At 39.8% G+C, this 19,998-nt stretch overlaps 1 protein-coding gene across 3 annotated transcripts in view; it reads left to right on the plus strand.

Annotated features, from left to right (window-relative positions):
* DCAF5 (DDB1 and CUL4 associated factor 5) overlaps nt 1-19,998 on the plus strand; it is a 91,871-nt gene that overhangs the window by 37,804 nt on the left and 34,069 nt on the right. For all 3 annotated transcript variants that reach the window (XM_043918834.1, XM_043918833.1, XM_043918835.1), the window contains exon 6: nt 12,017-12,230. In XM_043918834.1, the coding sequence (XP_043774769.1) occupies nt 12,017-12,230 (214 nt within the window). The remainder of the gene's footprint in view (nt 1-12,016; nt 12,231-19,998) is intronic.

Genomic DNA, 19,998 nt, shown 5'->3' on the forward strand with positions numbered 1-19,998 from the left:
CGGCTTCTTAAGTCTATGGATACTACTGCCTTTCATTTTTCTCTCTTGTAACTTATTTGTTAAAGGAACTGGATTATTTATTTTATGGAATTTCTCACATTTTCGATTATATAGGAGGCCCTTTGTATCCTTGGGTTCTATATCTATATCTGTGGGGTTCCTGAATCCAATCCCCCATAGATGCCAAGGGGCAGCTGTACTGATTGCATGTTTATATCATCATTTAGCATGTTCCCTCTTATCTCAGTTTTTTTCATAAATTGGTATTAGGTCTAGGGACTGAAATAGTTTTAGGTTTGATTCTTTTTGGCGGGGGTTACAAAAATAATTTATAGGAGGGGGTTGTATAAGGAAACCAAAAATGTCTGGTTTTGTCTTTTGTTTTAAAATACACTGACTGACTTCTCAGTTCAGCTTTTTAAAATACAAGTAATGCTGGTGAAGATGTGGAGAAACTGAATCATTCATACATTGTGAGTAGGAATGTAAAATAGTACAAAATATCTAGAAAATGTTTTGGTAGTTCCTTTATAAACTAAAAATGAACTTATTATCTGACCCAGCAGTTGCACTCTTGGGTGTTTATCCAAGAGAGAGGAAGACTTATTTTCATATAGCAACTTGTACATGAATGTTCATGGCAGCTTCATTTATAATAGCCAAAAGCTGGAAACTACCCATATGTTTTTCAATCTGTAAGTAGTTTAAAAAATAATAATAAAACTGTAGTGCATTTATACCATAGAATACTACTCAGCAATAGAAAAACAAAAAACTGAACTGTTGATACATGCAACAATTTGGATAAAGCTTAAGTGAACTATGCTACATAAAAAAGCCAATCTCAAAAGGATACGTACTGCATGCTTCCGTTTATATAAAGCTTATGAGCTAATGTAACATTCATGAGATGGAGAACAAATTAGTCATTGCCAGGTGTTAGGGTTAGTGGTAGAAGGGGTGGATGTGGCTATAAAAGGAAGTCTTGTGGTGATGGTACACAGAAGTATTGTGGTGGTGACTACTTGAAGTTGTACACGTGATACAATGGCATAGAGCAACCCACACACACACACAAATGAGTGCATGTATAGCTGACAAAATATGAATAAGCTCTATAGATTGTACCAATGTAAATTTCCTGGTTTTGATATCATATTATAGTTATGCAAGGTGGTAACACTGGGAGAGTCTGGGTAAAGGGTTCAAAGAATCTTCTTGATTTTCTATATATAGTATTATATTATTAGCAAACAGTGACTATGTTACTTTTTCCTTTCCAATTTGGATTCCCTTTTATTTCTTTTTCTTTTCTGATTGCTGTGGCTAGGTCTTCCAAACTATGCTGCATAAAAGTGGCAAGAGTGGCCATTCTTGTTTTGTTCCTGATCTTAGAGGAAATACTTTCAACTTTCCACTGTTGAGTATGATATCAGCTGTATGTTTGTTATATATAGCCTCTATTATGTTGAGCTGTGTTCCCTTTACACCCACTTCTGGAGAATTTGTTATAAACGGTTGTTGAGTTTTGTCAGAAGCTTCTTCTGCATCTCTATTGAGATGATCATATGATTTTTATTCTTTGCAAACTCTTTTTACAAGAAAATTTCTTTGCAAATTCCTCTGAGGATGACTGTCACTCTGTCATGTCTGACTCTGCGACCCCATGGACTGTAGCCCGCCAGGTTCCTCTGTCCATGGAATTCTCTAGGCAAGAATACTGGACTGAGTTGCCATTCCGTTCTCCTTCCCCGACCCAGGGACTGAACCTGGGTCACCTGCAGTGCAGGCAGATTCTTTCATCTGAACCACCAGGGAAACCCTAGATTCCTCTGAATCTATAATTATTTCAAAATAAAAAGTTAAATGTAAGTAATACATAATAGCATTCTCCTTTTAAAACTATGAATAAGGCTAAAATTCCTCCTCACTACTTCCAGTCCTGGTCTTCTGCCCCCTTTCCTGAGGGTAATGAATGTTAAGAGTTTGTATTTGCTTCCAGAACTTTTTCTTTGGTTTTATATGCTTATACATGTACCTGTAGAAAATACATGATTTTTGTTTCTATATGGAGGTATGTGTTTCCCACGAACGATGTACTGCTATGCAGTTATTCTACAACTTGACTATTTCACCCATCAGTATGTTTGGGGAATTTATCCATGTATTCACATATCCAGATTTATCTTGTTTCTTTTGCCAGTTAAGAACTTGAGTCATCTCTGACTCTCTGTGAAGAGTCAGCTTAGATTTTTCTTCTAGGAAGTCTTTTGGACTGCTCCTCTCCTGTGTTCCCAGTGGAGGGATAGATATTCTTCCTATGTCTTGCACAGCACATATTCCCCTTATTACAGCATTGTTCATATTATAGAAGGAAACTGATGGCTTTCTTGTCCCTCATTAATTCTTGAAGATGTCTTTTCCATCTTATTTCATCTTTAAATCCATGTGCTTTGCATAGTATCTAGAATAGTTAGCAGGTTTTCAGTAAGTGGTTATTCAGTAAAGGCATGCATATATGAGTTACTGAACTACAGGGAAGGATATGAAGTTCATTATTTAGATGAATCCTCTGGCCTTGATGCATTGTCATCTGATGCTGTTCTTTTTGCTGGGTGGAATAATTAATCTCCACCGTGTAGGCTGTGAATCCTTGTTGAACCAAGAAGCAGAAAACAACTTGTTGGCCCTGTTTCTGCTTCTTATTTATTGTATGGTCAGGGCCAAGTCATATAAACATTTAGGACCTAGGTCTCCTCCAGTTTGAGATGAAAATAATGTTACCTTCACTATCCACCTTATAGGGTTATTGTAACTCATTGGAAAAGACTCTGATGCTGGGAGGGATTGGGGGCAGGAGGAGAAGGGGACGACAGAGGATGAGATGGCTGGATGGCATCACCGACTCGATGGGCATGAGTTTGAGTAAACTCCGGGAGTTGGTGATGGACAGGGAGGCCTGGCGTGCTGCGATTCATGGGGTCGCAAAGAGTCAGACAGGACTGAGCGACTGGACTGAACTGAACTGAAGGGTTAATTGATACAATGTACATGTAAACATTTTGGAAATTAAATTTAATGAAAAACGTGTTGCTTCTTCAAGGGTATCTGTTGTGATCTGATTCCTTCAGTGAATTCTTCATAGGTTGAACTTTTTATTTTGTGATCTTAGGTTTGACCATTTGTACTTTATCTGTTGTGAGTTACATATTTTAGACAGGGATATCTTGGTATACTCTTAATAATCTTGGCTTCATTTATCCATGACTTTAGCCATGTATGGAAGACTTTCCAGGAACCTTGCTAATGTTTCTGGATTCTACATAAAATACTTTGCACTTTGAATTGGTTTTTTATTCCAATAATACGCTTTGCCATTTATTTAGAGGTACCTGGGAAATGGGATGGTGTATCTGCAGAGAGAGGAAGTGGGATGGTGTATCTGCAGAGAGAAACCAAACTAAATGTAGTTTCAGATCTAACCTGGTACTGTGTCCAGTGCTAACCAAGGTGGGGCCTGTTTATTACTTAAAATCCTTTCAAAGGAGGGATATTATTTGCCTTCATTGAGAAGGATGGTGAGGGACACTGGTAGTTGTAGAATCCTTTGCAAATTTTTAACTGTCTTTTAAAACATTTAGAACAATGGCTTAATTTCAGATTTGCGTCTACACCAGAATCCTGTAGGAAAGCAGATTGTCTGCAGTTTCAGTTAAGCTCTTTAAATTCCGCTCTCTTGTACTTCTCTCAAAGCTGTCTTCTATCGCCCCTTAATTAAAGAAGGAGTATGTTTGAGATGATGTTTTAGAATAACATATTTTCTTCTGATTACAGAAGTTTATGTTCATTGTAGGAAAACTTGGAAAATAAAGTGAAAGATATAAAAATAAATTAACTAAATGCTGTAGTTTGATTGACATATCTTCTTGTTGGTCTCAGTATATTCATCAAACTAAATGTTTATCACTATCTAATTTTAGATATGATTGGGTAGGGCACGTGTTCAAAGCCTATAGAATTCATTGTCTACTTTCTGGAAATGGGTAAATGAATTTTCTTTTTTTTTTTTTCAGCTTGTTATTGACTTCCTAAGGTTTGACTATTAATTTTCATTTTGAACTTTTATTCTACAAATACCAGAAACTTGCTTTAAAGTACAAAATATAATTAAGATACGTGTTGACCTGTTAAACTATTCCTTCTTGTTGACTGCTTATTAGCAGGTAGGTAAATTTAACTCATTTGAAGGATGTGTGGTGGTGTCAGTGCAGAGAAGACCTGAGTGGTTATTGGCAAGTCATTTTACTTTCTGGGCCACAGTTCTTTGCCTGTAATAGAAAACCTTGACTTAGATTTTCTCCAAGCCTCCTGCTGTTTCTTTGATTTTTCTGCTGCTCTGTTGCTTGCCTCTCAAGATTAGGGTTTTTGAGCAGACAAATGTCAGGAGCCAGGTAAACCTTTGTGGAGCCTTTTTTTTTTAATGTTCTAAAGTCAGAGTGTTTCAGATCGCTGCTCATGATCCATTAGATCATGCAGCATCTATTTATTGAATGCTGTTACATGTCTGACACTGTTTAAGCACTTGGAATGCACAGGAAGCGATATAAAAGGTAATAGCCTAGTGGGAAGGGACAAATAAGAAACAAAATAAATGGTATGTAAGATGGTGATTCATTAGTAGAAACTAAACAGGAGACGGGGAGCATTGGGGAAGTTTCATTTTTGCATTGGGTATCAGGACAGGCTAATTGAGGAGGATATTTGAGTAAAGAAGTAAATGAATGAACGATGTTCATATCTGGGGAGGAACATTTCCCTCAGGATTAGCAAGCACAGAGACCCTGAAGCAGATATTTGATGTGTTCTAAAGAGGCATCATGTGGCTGAAGTAGGGTAGGGGAAAAAGAGTGCTAGGAGGTAGATTCATGAGGGGTTGGTGGAGAGAGGTGTCTAGGGTCTCTGTTGGCATTATAAAGCATTTGAGTTTTAACCTGGTTGAAATCCACTGGCAAATGAATGATGCAGTCTGACTCATGGTTCAGCATCCCTCTGGCTGTCATATTCAGGATGAACTAAAGTATGGGCCAAGAGTAGAGGCATGAAGACAAGGTAGGAAACTCTTTCAGTAATCCATAGGGCCGTGGAATTGATTTAGGTGGTCACAAGTATTTATTAAATGGAAAATCAGTGCACTGCACACAGTAGATGGCAAGTTGTTAAAGAATTTATGCTAAATAAATTTGGGTGTACTGGAATACAGTATAAAATAAGCTTATTATAAAAGGTTACTATAAAAAAGTTTGAAAACCATTATCTTAAGGCATTTGTATTTTTGCCAGCTAGAACTGACTTTGGTTTTTGGACACTCTCAGTAAGCGGCTCCTGTATGAAACAGGCTGCCTTCCTATAATCACGTCTCATCAGTCAGCACTTTGGCCTTCCCATTGCATTCATCTCTCCTCCTGTTTTCCACTCTTTGCATAAGTGTTCTTGTAGAAGGGATCAAATTGTGATTTTTGTTTTCAAACCCTCTTCTGCTTAGCATTTTTTCTAGGCTTTGCCTCTTTCCCCTTTAACAGCCCTCTGGCTTTGTGGCCTTGTTCCCTGACGGTCAGCACACCCACCTAGTTTCCTCTGCCATCAGGGACTGCCTGTTTACCTGCCTGTATTCCCACCCACTCCTTCTGCACCCTAACTGTTGCTGTGGCAACTGCCATCTCAGTCTCCCACCTTCCCCTGACTTTTTTCTTCCTCCTGCCAACCTGTATTCATTAAACTCTCCCTCTCCAGCTTTCTACACTGTGAGGTCAGGGCTGATGCTTTGTAACATCTGTCAGAAGGTAGAGCCATTAATAACTTAGGATGAAGATTAAATGACTGCTTATAAAACCCTTCTCTATTTTCCACAGCTTGCAGTAAAGGGGGATTTTTTGAATAAGCAGGTCATCTGATAAACTGAGATGACTAAATGCTGAGTCCCTAATTCTACAGAAAAATCACGAGTGTCCTAGGACAAATCTGTTATGGCACTGCCTTTTAATTCATTTTGGGATCTTGCATAGGGTTGAGATCTTGGTTGGTTATATGTGGCTTTTGGGATCCCCTGAGCCAAAGACAAAAACGTGGGCTGTAGATCACTTCAGCTCTGGGCGAGATGCCCCTGTTCTGGAAGGTGGTGATTAGAGGCACTGCAGTACCTGAAAGCCCAGGTTCTTCCCCTTCTAACTCGCATAGAAGAAACGGTTAAGGAAGATGTGCTAGGGATTTCCCTGACAGGCCAATGCTTTCCCTGCTGTGGCCCCGATCCAGGCCTTGGCTGGGGAAGGCAGATCCTGCAGGAGTGTGTGCAGCACGATCATTTTTAAAATAAATAAATGAATGTTAAGAGAGGAAGATGTGAGGAGTATATGTATATATTATGTATATGTGTATATAATGTATATATAGTGGGATACCATATAGCCATGAAAAAGAATGAAACAATGCCATTTGCAGCAATATGGATAGACCTAGAGATTATCATACTAAGTAAATCAGAAAGAGAAAGACAAGTACCATATGATATGACTTATGTGTGGAATCTTACAAAACAGAAACAGACTCAGAGACATAGAAAACAGACTTAGATACCAAAGGGGAAAGGGAGTAGGGGAGGGGTAAACTAGGAGTTTGGGATCAGCAGATACAAACTGCTGTATATAAAACAGGTAAACAGCAAGGTCCTGCTGTTGAGCGCTGGGAGCTATATCTAATATCCTGTAATAAATTATGATGGAAAAGAATATATATACACACACATATATATAACTGAATCACTTTGCTTGCACACCAGAAACTAACACAATGTTGTAAATCAACTAGACTTCAATTAAAAAAAGAAAGAAAGAAGGCTTGCCTGGTGACTCAGTTTTGGAGAGTCCACCTGCCATTGCAAGAGGCCCCTGTTTATCTCTGATCCGGGAAGATCCCCATTGCTGTGGAGCAGCTAAGCCCGAGCACACAAACTGCCGAGCCCGCCCTGGAGCCCAGGAGCTGCAGCTGTGGAGCCCACTGCCCTGGAGACGGGTTCCGCAATGAGAAACCCACGCACCGCGTGGGGGTGGCCCCCGTTCACCACAACTGAAGAAAAGCCCACACGGCAAGGAAGACCCAACACAGCCAAAAAGAAATAAATAAAACTATTTTTTAAAGTGGATTTTTTTTTTAAAAAGAAAAAGTTTACAGGATTACCAAGATCTTGAATATACTTGAACGGAACTGATACAGGCTGTAACTTTTTAACTTGTCCATTTTTTACTTAATTCTAGTATCCTCTAGGATCTATCATGTTCTCTGTGTTGTGTTATAGAAAGTACAAAATGCCACCTGTATTCCTTACAGGTCATCCTGTCCTAAAGCAGAAACAGAAGGGGAGAGAGTTTTTCCTACCTATGTGACATTGAATTTTCCTCTCTGGTTGACTGGCACCAGCTCTGATGTCTGTGATTTGGAATAGCAGTGCCTTGACTCCAGCCATTTCACAGGTGTTAGGAAACTTTAACATGGTAACTCTGAGGAAATACATGCCAGTGGGCTTTAGAAAATCTTGTTGGCACTATTTGATGAATTACTTAGTCGTAGATTTATGGAAGTCTAGGTTCATGAAGCCAGATCTTGGAATGTTTACAGGTGCTGTATCTTGTGCTGAATGTGATATTCCCAGTCACTTTTCTGGAAACAGCCTTGTTTTATTTCTCTTCTGTTCCAAAACTTTAGCCTTGGCGAAAGACTTCTTGTAAATGTTCTTTTTATCCTGCCAAAGCAATAAAGAAATCCAATTGACTACTTCTGAGGGGCCAAAACACCAAAAAAAGCAAAAAAAAACCCCACACCAAAAAACAGAGGAGCACACTAATGAGGAATATTTTCCTGATGTTCTGAGGTTCTCTTGCTTTTTGTCCTGGGCCTTTTACATGCTGATCCTTGGATCACCTCCTGTCCCATTCTTGTTGCATTTTGTGACAAATTCTTGGTTGAAGATAGGTCAAAAGTGAAAGTGTTGATCACTCAGTCATGTCTGACTCTTTGCAACCCCATGGACTGTAGCCTGTCAGGTTCCTCTGTCCATGGAATTCTCCAGGCAAGAATACTGAAGTGGGTTACTATTCCCTTTTCCAGGGAATCGTCCCAACCTAGGGATCGAACCCAGGTCGCCTGCATTGTAGGCAGATTCTTCACTCTCTGAGCCACCAGGGAAGCGGTGTGTGAAGATAGGCCGGGAATTGATTTTTGCTTTCCTTTTTCTTATAGGGATATTTTGATTTGAACTCATTTCAACTTGTTGCTAGTCCCTTCAAGATAGCGCTCATCTCATTTGGGTGTGTAATGGTAGCCACTTCTCTGGAGGAGCGGAGACACTGTCAGATTTAAGGCATTCTTGTGTGTAGGTACCGTGAGTTCTCCGTAAACAAGAAACTTCTCCTTCAGGGAAAGTGTTGAGGGCAGGAAGAAAACATTTCAGGCATTGTGGGTAGAGTGGAACTCTGATCTTAAAAGGAATTGGAGTCCTTTCTCCTGTTAAGCATTGGGCTGTAAAAAGAAGTGCCATATTGTGTAGTTGGCTTTTCATTTAGCTTTTAGTAATCTGCTTTCTCTCCACCTTATTTTCACACTCACCCCAAATTCTGAAATGGAACCATGTTTTTCAAAGAGTGGTTTGAAAGTCACATGCATTATAATTAATTAAGGTTGCTTGTTAATCTGATTCCTGCGCCCACTTCTCAGATTGAATTAGATCTGTATATGGATCCTGAGAATCTGCATTTGAGAAAAAGTACCAGATGATTTATCATGCATCTTACAGTTGGAATCATAAACAACAGGATCTTTGACGTTGTATCTTGACTTTGAGGGGAAACTACTTCTAAGCCTTTTCTTCCTGATGAAGTAGATCATTCTTAACATTCTCAATAGGAGGAGCAGCAGCAGAACCCCTGCTGAGAAATTACAGTTAATGTAGCTCACTTTCTGAATTTCAGGTGTCAGTCTATCCCTCTGAAAGGATTCTTGCCCCCAAACATGAAGTATTCAGTTTTAGTAACTGCTGCTACAGTTTTGGTTGTTTTGGGGGGTTATTTTGTAGCTGTATTCTTGTTTTTTTTTTAATTTTTTATTAGTTGGAGGCTAATTACTTCACAACATTTCAGTGGGTTTTGTCATACATTGATATGAATCAGCCATAGATTTACACGTATTCCCCATCCCGATCCCCCCTCCCACCTCCCTCTCCACCCGATTCCTCTGGGTCTTCCCAGTGCACCAGGCCCGAGCACTTATCTCATGCATCCCACCTGGGCTGGGGATCTGTTTCACCATAGGTAGTATACATGCTGTTCTTTTGAAATATCCCACCCTCACATTCTCCCACATAGTTCAATAGTCTGTTCTGTATTTCTGTGTCTCTTTTTCTGTTTTGCATATAGGGTTATCGTTACCATCTTTCTAAATTCCATATATATGCGTTAGTATGCTGTAATGTTCTTTATCTTTCTGGCTTACTTCACTCTGTATAAGGGGCTCCAGTTTCATCCATCTCATTAGGACTGGTTCAAATGAATTCTTTTTAACGGCTGAGTAATATTCCATGGTGTATATGTACCACAGCTGTATTCTTAAACATTCTAGGAGCAAGATTCCTATGTACCTACCCTTTCTGTGTGAGAGATAGGAGTCCCCTGCCCAGAAGCTGAGGGAAAAGTTCGTGACTCTTGGGGAGCCCACAGGCAGACCCCTGGAGAGTGGCAGACGTAGGAGCTTGAGTGGGAATGGGATGGGCCCAGATGCCTGGCCTGCAGGTCTCCTGGAACCTGCAGAGGAAGTTGCTGTTAGCAGATGCAAAGGGCTTTTGCCAGAGGCCCCAGCTTTCCGTCAGGGCTGCCTCAGCAGATGCAAACCCCTGCTGCTGTGGCTGGTGGGGTTGGCCAAGTTTCTTTTTGTTGAGTCTTGTTTCCACCCCCAACTTCTTGTCAGTCCTGTATACAGATGCTGGTTTATTTGCACACTCTAGGCTGATCTTGAATTTGAAAGGCTCTCATTGTTTTTGAGCTTAGTGTTCAGATAACACCGCATGCCTGTGGCAGCTGTGAAGGAAATGGCTGAACTCAGCCCTGTCACTCATTCCCGATATGTGTGTGGGTGTGGCCAGTGTTCAGGACGTTTAAGAACATCGGTCTGTAGGGACTATTACTTGGGGCCTACAGTAGGACTAGGCTGCTTCTCTGTGATGTTTGGAGTTTTAGGGACCATTTTTTCTAAGTCACTTCTTTCCTTCCATTTCACAGTTAACAGGATTAAAGTATGTTTGCCCAAGCCTTGTTTCCACACATAACTGAGGTACTAGAGTTCTTCCCTGTGGTGAAAAGACTGCCTTGGGGGGATAAAGGACTGACTGGCTAGCAGTGGTGCAGAATGTGTTTTACGATCAGGACAGGTTGGCAAATTCCTTTGCACTGTGGTCCAGGGACTCCTTTCTTTTTTTTTTTAAAAAAAGTAGTAGTCTCTTTAATTTGTATAACACTTAGTTACAAAGTTTTGTACCACATACCATTTTATTATATCTGTATAATGAAATAAATTTAATTGTATATAAATACTGTATTAAAGAGTCTTCAGAACCAAAGTTAATATCAGAGTTTCAGAGAAAAGGTGACTACTTGGATTTATGTTTAGTAAAACAGCATGTTGAAAAAACTAAAATTGTGAATTAAATTATGTCAAATGGTCAAACATCCTAATACTAATAAATTTCAAATAAATCTTCCAGGCTCTAATTTAGATGTCTCAAGGCCCTTTCCAGCTCTGATTCCTTAAATGTATAAACTTTTTTTCTTAAACTACTAGACTCTCTTTGCAAGATCACAATGTCTTGTGAAACAGAGTGAGTTAATAGCACTAATGTGGCCCTCATTTCCAATGCACATAATCAGTACGTAATCTCACTTTCTTACCAGTAATTTGGTTATGTATGGACAATGAATAGTCATCCCTCTATAATAAAACAGTGTCCAGGTAGTCAAGGAGACTGACTACTAGAAAGATAAGTTTTCTAGTACTGTATAACTGTTAATGTTCATGGTCATCCTAGTTAACTGTAAAATTGAAAGTATCTTCTGAGTCATCATAATAAATAATTTTGAACCATACCATCTGACTTTTTAAAAATGTTATGAAAAAAAAATGTTATGAATATTATGAAGCTACAAAAGAATACTGGGTGAATCAGAATATACCAGTCTCTAGTAGAAGATAGATAAATGGAATTATATGTATTAGTCAAAGTATATTTTAAAGCTAAATATAAACTCATTGGGAATTGTAAAGGGAAGCAAGTCATCCTGCTTTTGTAATTGTTGTTACTGCTGGCTCTGTATTTAATTTTAAATTTTTCTTTAGTATTTATTCTTGAGTTATGCCGTATGGAATATAAAAATTCTCTGAACAGATTGAAAATTAAAAAATAAGTGCATAAGCAATAAAGTGATTATTATTTTTAAAAATCCAAAATAAACTAGAGTATCTTGTTTTTCTGGCTGATGGTTTCTATGTCTCTAATTCAAAAGACAGATGTATTTCTTAAATACCATCCATGATGGTCAGTTAGAGTGGACACCACTGACTTCCCAGGGTCTTGACAAGTAACTATTTGCTTATGTAGCTCAGGTAAATAAAAGAACTAATCATTTTAATATGTCTTTTCATTCAAGATTCTTGTATCCTATTCCTATAAACTTACTGGTACTTCAACTTTCAGAGATTGAAGAGAGGAACTGCCAAGTTAAATAACTTGCTTTAATGTAATCAAGGAGTCATCTCTGTCCTTTTTATTACCTTCTAGCCCACTGTGTAGAAATACCTTTCTGCCAGAATTCTGATGTGCAAGCCTGACGGGAGGTCCTGGTTATGAAATGCAGTGTTTTTTTTTTTGCAGGCTCTCATCCTGCTTGCCTCATGCCTGATCCTTGTGCTTTCTGCCTTCCAGTTCCCTTCTGCGGTATGGGGGCAACCTGTCCCTCCAAAGTGCCATGAGTGTGCGATTCAACAGCAATGGGACCCAGCTCCTGGCCCTGAGGCGTCGCCTGCCCCCTGTGCTCTATGACATCCACTCCCGCCTGCCTGTGTTCCAGTTTGACAATCAGGGTTACTTCAACTCTTGCACCATGAAAAGCTGCTGTTTTGCAGGAGATCGTGACCAGGTACGTGCCTTCTGCCTCCTGCATCCCAGATTCATGCTTTCCTCTCAGATTGTTTTTTCTGTACTGGTCTTTATTTCCCTTTAGCCATGTCAGGTAGAAATAGTTGAAGGGAAACAGTAAGTGTCTGGAGACATTCCAGTGAGTTTCTTCATCAGAGTTGCCTTTGGATAATATGAGGTACACACCATAAACCACAATATAGTTCTGAGCAACCTACATCTGCCAAGTTTGTGAAGAGATTTTAAGATTCTAAGAGTGTGTCATTTCAGAAGAGAGGAGGAAGTCCATAGAAAATTAGCCTGCCAAAAAGGATACCTTTTTTTTTTTTTTTCCTTTGGTATCAGTGAAACACTGTGGGTACAAGCTAAGAGACATACATCCTGAATAGCCCTTTTGGGTGGCATCTTTTTCTTGGATGAAATGGGCTGTGCAACTTTGAGAGGAAGCCAGATGCTGACTCCCTCCTTTATATAACCAGCACCACGACTGGGAAGAACGAAGCTGTGAAGTTTCCTGCCTTTTCACAGTCTTACTGGGAGTCCAAATACTGGTGTTGACTTAGAGCTGGCAGTTTAAAAACATACCTATACCTTGTCAGTCTTGGCCATGGAAGTGCTGAAGTGAGTGTCAGTGAATGGACCAGTTGGACTGGTCTGAGTAACCAAGTTTAAGTAAAGACAAATATAAAGAAAGATTGATCAAATAATGTTTTTTTTTCCTTCTTCTTCTGAAGCACAACAAATCTTATTGCTGTTGCACATCTAGATTGGGAAAAGAAACCTTAGTTTCTTGCTAATTCTTCGTGTTCTCTTTGGATCCATCAGCTATGTCAGAATTATATGTCGAAATTCTCACATGCTGTATTCCATTGCTTTAAAGTTATTTGTGGGCAAGGGGCATACAAGAAATAGTTAGTTGAGAACTTGTGAAGATCTTATTTTTTTGAAAGCAGTAGCTAGGATTTTTCTCCCTAGCTGAGGTTGCTAGAGGCTCTCCAACATCATAGCTTAAAGATTAGCATATATAGTAGGAACACAATAAAGCTTTTTAATTAGAGTTGCTTGTTAAAGAAGCTGAGAATATCTTCTAAGTTGCCCAGACTAGGGATTTCCCCTTTTGTAAATAGAGAATGTATGTCTAAATTCAGAATTTATATTCAAGTCAGGGCCTACTTAGCTGTGATCTACACTTAAAAGCACTAGGTGGCCTCAGTTATATAAGTGATAAATTTCCCTTGAGAGACCACAGTTCTTGATAGACTTAGTTTTTATTAGGCAGTTTGTTTCTTGGGTGGAAAGAAGCAGTTTCTAGAGATGAACTGACTCTTGATAGAACAGGTAGCTTTCTGCTCTGCAGATGGTTGATTTAATTTCATTTAGCTGTGGAAATGACAACCAAGCGCCTCCTCCCTCTCTCTCTCTACCTTTTTTCCATGCTTTTGTTGATTTTCCATCTTCTGTCAACCTCTTATGCATGTGAATTTTATTTCATTGAGCAATAAAGAACAGGCACTACTTCATGAAGTGGTTTATTAGGTTTTATTACTGGAGACACAGGGCCTGAAGAAAAGGAGAAAAGAGGTGAAGGAGAATGGGTGCTGTGTTTTCTGTCGGTTCCTGTGTTAGCAGCCGGAACCTGTCTGCATGGAGTCCTTGAACCGAGATGTAAGAGCACCTAGGCCATGATTTCTCCAGCTTGGCACTGTCCACATTTTGGTCAGATAATTCTTCACTGTGAGGGGCTGTCCTGTGCATTCTAGGATAGTTAGCGGCATTTCTGGCCTCTCCCCACTAGGTGCCAGTGTTATCTCTCCCAGCTTTCCCCCAAACAACCAAAAATGTCTCCAGACATTGCCAGTTTATCTCCTGGGTGGAGAATTGCCCCAGGTGAGAACGTTTGACCTAAGTTACAGTCACGAGATACATAGGGACAAGTGGGCTTCCCTGATAGCTTAGTTAGGTAAAGAATCTGCCTGTAATGCAGGAGACCCCGGTTCAATTCCTGGGTCAAGTACAGGTATTACCATAGTCAGAAACACATGAGTTGTTTTGTGGTGGTCCTGGTTACCTGCATTGACAGGATGCAGTGCTTTTTGCCTTTCAGGTTATATATAATGATAAAAACAGTGGATGGCTTTTGATTTTCTGTGTTCAGATTTGATGGTTATGTATGTCTTATGGGAAGAGTTTGTGGGTAATGTATCCTTTCTGACAAACTAGGCTGTTTTTTAGATGGGCTAAGTGGTTCGCCATGGATAGAGGAGGATGGGAAGTCACTGAATCTTACTTCAGATCCATTTCGGAGTTAAAATCTATTTATATTCCTCATATAGATTATCAGAGTATATAACCTAGGGAATGAGACAGAGATGTATGTGTGGCTGTTTTCTTCACCCCTTAGGGACTAAGAAATGTAGCTAATTCATCATTATCTTGTCTCCAGTGCCTGGTGTACTGAGAGCACAATAAATATTTGTTGAAGTGAATCTTAAGTATTTTAGTCAGTGTGTGGTTTTTAGCTTTCTAGGCCTAAGGCTTGTCTAACTGTAAGTCAGGACTGATAATACCTGTTTTCTTGCTCAACTTCCAGGAGCTTTAGGAGGATGATTAAATAATAGATTTTCAGTGAAACTAATCAGCTGAGCTTATACTTCTAAGTGTTACACAGGAGGCCAAAATTATTGTCTCATTTCTGAAACATGTCTCTCAAAGGTGATTTACAGGCTCTGCATTTATACACTTTGGGCTGAAGCAGCGGCTACCATAGTTACTGTATGATCTGTAGGACTGATACTCTGACTAGTTCAAACAGGATCTTTTTAGCTGCTTTCAAATTCCAAAGCCTACTCTTTCCTTATATCAGGTCTTTATATTTGATCTTGTTCTTGTATACTTTAAGAACGCCCACAGCCTGAGGTTCTGTGCTCTGCAACTCTTCATTTAGTCATAGGCTGGGTAAGTAACCATCCCAGAGAGGAATCTGAGAATTTCCATAATAGGAATGAACACGGTCAGGAAAGGCAGTGAGTGACTTATCTATCTGAGACAGTGTTCTGGCTTTTCATTACAATGAGATTACGCAGTCCACCCAAATCAAAACATTATGCAAGAGAGTCTGTATTTCTTATTAGACTATCCTAGATTCACTAGGTAATTCATTAGGCCCAGAATGAAACTAACTTTTCAAGATCTTGGACTTGGAATAAAGTGTAAAACTGAATAGTGTTTTATGTCTTCTACATGCTCATGGCCACCATTGTGGATCAATTCTAATTATAGAGCTTTTAGAAATTTTGTACAATCCCTAGGAGGGCCTTTTACAGGTGAGAAAACAGGCTTAGAGAGTTAAGTTAAAACAAGTTAAGACACACAAGTTTGAGTAGGACCAGAACCCAGATTTTTGAGCTCTCAATAGAGGCTCCTTTTCGCTGTAAGAAGGTCACAATTTAATGCCAACAGAAGCAAGGCAAGCAGCAAAGACAAATGAGTTGGGCTAGAAGTAAGCAGTAGTGAGTGGTGGGGACTATAGCCATGACTTAGATTTACCCTCCCTAAATCTAAGTGAATGCCATGTAAATGAAGCTTTGACTCAGCTTCAGCCTATTGTGGCCAAGAGGGCCTTTGGTTTTTTTCAGGAGAAACCAGAAGTAAAGATGTGTTATATGATGTTTCTGTCCTTTATTGTGCCCATCTTTGCATGACATGTTCCCTTGGTATCTCTAATTTTCTTGAAGAGCTCTCTAGTCTTTCCCATTCTGTTGTTGTTTTCCTCTATTTCTTTGCATTGATCACTGAGAAAGGCTTTCTTATCTTTGCTTGCTATTCTTTGGAACTCTGCATTCAAATAGGTATATCTTTCCTTTTCTGTCCCTCTAGTCAAAGCTCTGGTTTTTCCAGTAGTCATGTATGGATGTGAGAGTTGGACTATAAAGAAAGTTGAGCGCCGAAGAATTGATGCTTTTGAACTGTAGTGTTGGAGAAGACTCTTGAGAGTCCCTTGGACTGCAAGGATATCCAACCAGTCCATCCTGAAGGAGATCAGTCCTGAATATTCACTGGAAGGACTGATGTTAAAGCTGAAACTCCAATATTTTGACCACCTGATGCGAAGAGCTGACTCATTTGAAAAGACCCTGATGCTGGGAAAGTTTGAAGGTGGGAGGAAAAGGTGACGACAGAGGATGAGATGGTTGGATGGCATCACCGACTCAGTGGACACGAGTTGGAGTAAACTCTGGGAGTTGGTGATGGACAGAGGCCTGGCATGCTGTAATCCATGAGGTCTCAAAGAGTCAGATGCAACTGAGCGACTGAACTGACTGACAAACTGATGTGAAGTTTGATTTCTAAGTATTGCAGCAAATTCATACTTCATTGTATGAATTAAATGAACAGGTGCACCATAACACGTGTTCTATTCTAGAGCCACAAGTTTCAAACCTCTGCTTCAGCAGGAAAACATCCATTTTTCCTCTTTCCTACTGAACTTGTCCTAACTTCATGCCCTTTCCCCCTTCCATCTTTTAAAATAAGAAGACAGATATTTACTGAGCATCTACTGTGTGCCAGATGCTGTGGTAGACACATTTACATGACTGCCAGTTTGTATCCTCTTTGAGACTTTCATTCAAAGCCCTGTATACACTCTGTCACCCCCACTTTTGGCTAAAGATAGACGGTTTATTTATTGCTATACATAATAATAATAGTATAGGGCTTCCCTGGTGGCTCAGATGATAAAGAATCTGCCTGCAGTGCAGGAGACCTGGTTTCAATCCCTGGGTTGGTTAGATCCCCTGGAGAAGGGCGTGGCTACCTGCTCCAGTATTCTTGCCTGGAGAATCCCCATGGACAGAGGAGCCTGGTAGGCTACAGTCCATGGGGTTGCAAAGAGCTGGACACAACTGAGTGAGTAAGCACAATCTTATTGTTCAAATTTGATAACTTCTGTTATCAGATAAGGTGATACAAGTGACTCAGATTGGTTGGGCATCTACAGGAACAATTAGCCCCAAATAGAGCCTTAACTTTTTTTGTTTTTTAAGGCAGCCTACCTTCCAGTTTTGCAGTTTAATGAAGAATCTTTCAGTAAAACAGCAAACAAATAGCATTCCTTCCTCTGGAGGCTGCCTAAATCTAAAGGATTCTCCTCCTTGCTTTTGTGTCATACTTGGATTTTTGTTTGTTTGTTTTCCCTTTTCTCCCTGAAGCCTGACTAGGTACATTCTGTCTCCCAAGCTTCATACTCCCCTCTGTATACTTAGTGAGTCAGTCTCTTAACAGGGTTAAAAAAGAAGGCCAATTTTCCACCTGCTAGCTTTTCTGGCACTCACTTTTAAGACAGCACTCAGCTTTTGTTCCTTTTCTTTCACAATTCCTTAAATGGCTCTTGCCCTAGATTGCTAGAGTCCAGCGGAGTAGCTCAGGCTTCTGGGAAATAAGTCTTTCAGGCTAATGGGTTTGTGTGGCTTGGAGATGGACAGTGTGGTAATTTAAAAATCTTCTCTTGCTTTAGTCTCATTTAACACCTGACCTGATAGTCCCTACATCTTGCTGAAAGTGGGAGAAGGAATAAAGTTTTCTTGAAAGGGCTGAGCCCTTGAGTGTCTGAACATTGGTATCATTCACACAGGTCTTTTGAACTTGATAGATGGCAGAACCCCTAAAATCATGACAATTAAATCATCATATCTCATCTTCTGACTTGTACCCTGTGAAGCCAACAAAACAGCCTTGTATACCTGGCTTGGCCTCAGACGTTACATCACCACTCAACCTTTCTGTGTTGACACTGTATGGGCATAGCAGAGGTATAGGAATTTGCAGAAAGTGCAATCCAGGCCAGTAAAGCAACCTAGAGAGTTAAGAGCTTTGCTTTTTTTCTTTTTCCCTAATAATTCCATGCAGTGAGGGACAGGAGCCTAGCGTGTTGCAGGGGTCGCAAACAGTCAGACACGACTGAGCGACTAAACAACAGCAACAATAAAAACTCTGATTAAGCTCACTTGGGGGCCTAGTGTGCCATATGTTCCCCTGCAGTTGAAATAAAGGCACCCTTTTAACAGGGGAGATTCAACTCTTGGGTTCTGTCTCCTTTGACTTGTTTTGTGTCGGCTTTTTCTTCTTCTTGCCTTTCTTTTATGTCATATATTTTTAGCCCTTTGGGCTTTCCAGGTGGCACAGCGGTAAAGAACCCACCTGCCAATACAGGAGATGCAGATTCAGTCCCTGAGTCAGGAAGATCCCCTAGAGGAGGAAATGACAACCCACTCCAGTATTCTTGCCTGAAGAATTCTGTGGACAGAGGAACCTGGTGGGCTGTAGTCCATGGGATTGCAAAGAGTGGTACATGACTGAGCAACTGAGCACACACACACACATTTTTGTCACTTTAGCTTCAAAAGTGCTTTCATGTCATACTAATCCTCCCAGCGACCTTTGGGTGTTGTTGCACAGGTTTGATGCCCATGTGACACTCTAGAGTGGTTTGAAACTGCAGATCTAGTCAGTAGCTGAACCAGAACTAGACTCAGTCCCTTGTCGGTGTTGTACCCTCTTCCTCATAGGCATGCTGCCACCTGTGTTTTCAAATCAAGTGGTGATAGAGCCTTTTCCATGGGCTGATGAGAAAGAGCTGAACACAGAATATTGTGGCCGAGGAATTCCTTATTGTATGTATTTTTTAGGTGAATATTTTAGGAAACTTTATTCTGTAAAGAGAAAGTAGCACGAAAATAACTTGTTAAATCAGCCATTTATAATTCTTTTCTAATCCTGAGCCTCTTTGAAATTCTAAAAGCTTTTGAACACTCATTTCAGAAAAATGTACATACGCACATAGTTTTGCATATAATGTTAAGGAGTTTATGGAATTCCTGAAAACTAGGGGTTTCAAGTATTAGCAATCCTGAATTAAGGTTTAACTCAAGGATTAAACCATCTTTTGGTTCATTTACTGATGTAGAACTTAGAAAGCTTAAAAGGTTTTGGGGTGTATGCAGACCTACTAGATATGTTAAACTGAAAAGGAACACTAGGTGACCTGATTTCTTCTTAGGAACAAATGGAATTGATGTGATCTGCTAACGCAGCATGATGGTGTTCCTTTAATGTATAGTTCCTGACTAGAAGTCTGGGCTCCACTTGGAAATCCCTGGTAGATGTTAATAATGGGAACAGAGTATAACCTGCCTACTTGCCCTTTTCTCCTTGTAGAGTTTACGTTAAGTAGCTTTACCACAGAAGAGAAATTGATTGCTGAAGGCCATTTGGTTGATGACACATCTTCTTGCCCAGGTTTCCAAAAGAGTTTTGCCAAAGATTCATCTTTAAGTAATTCAGGCTACTTTGTTACAAGCAGCTGTTAGAGATTTAGAGCTTTTTTTAAAAATTTCTTTCCTACTGATTATTTCACAATTATTGGCTGTCTTTATGGAACATTTCTTTGTTAATAGAATTTTTCCTACTCAGAACCATGAATGTTAGTTACTTTAATAAACCAAAGAATTCCAGGAGCCTAGTGGAGCTGACATGGCAAATGATCCAAAGAAGCAAAAATCATATCACTTCACATGCAAAAAATAGTGTTAATCTTATGAGTATGCATATTTGTTTGCTTTTGTTGAGAGCCACCAGACCTCTATTTTCTCTTACCAAATAAAATCACATAAACCTATGGCTTTGGCCGTTTCTAAAGAAAAATTTTCTCGTTTGCTTTAGATGGTATTTGTGGCAGGCACTCAGTATAAATGATATGATCAAAGGTATAT

This window comes from Cervus elaphus, chromosome 12 (assembly GCF_910594005.1).
Source record: "Cervus elaphus chromosome 12, mCerEla1.1, whole genome shotgun sequence".
NCBI lineage: Eukaryota > Metazoa > Chordata > Mammalia > Artiodactyla > Cervidae > Cervus > Cervus elaphus.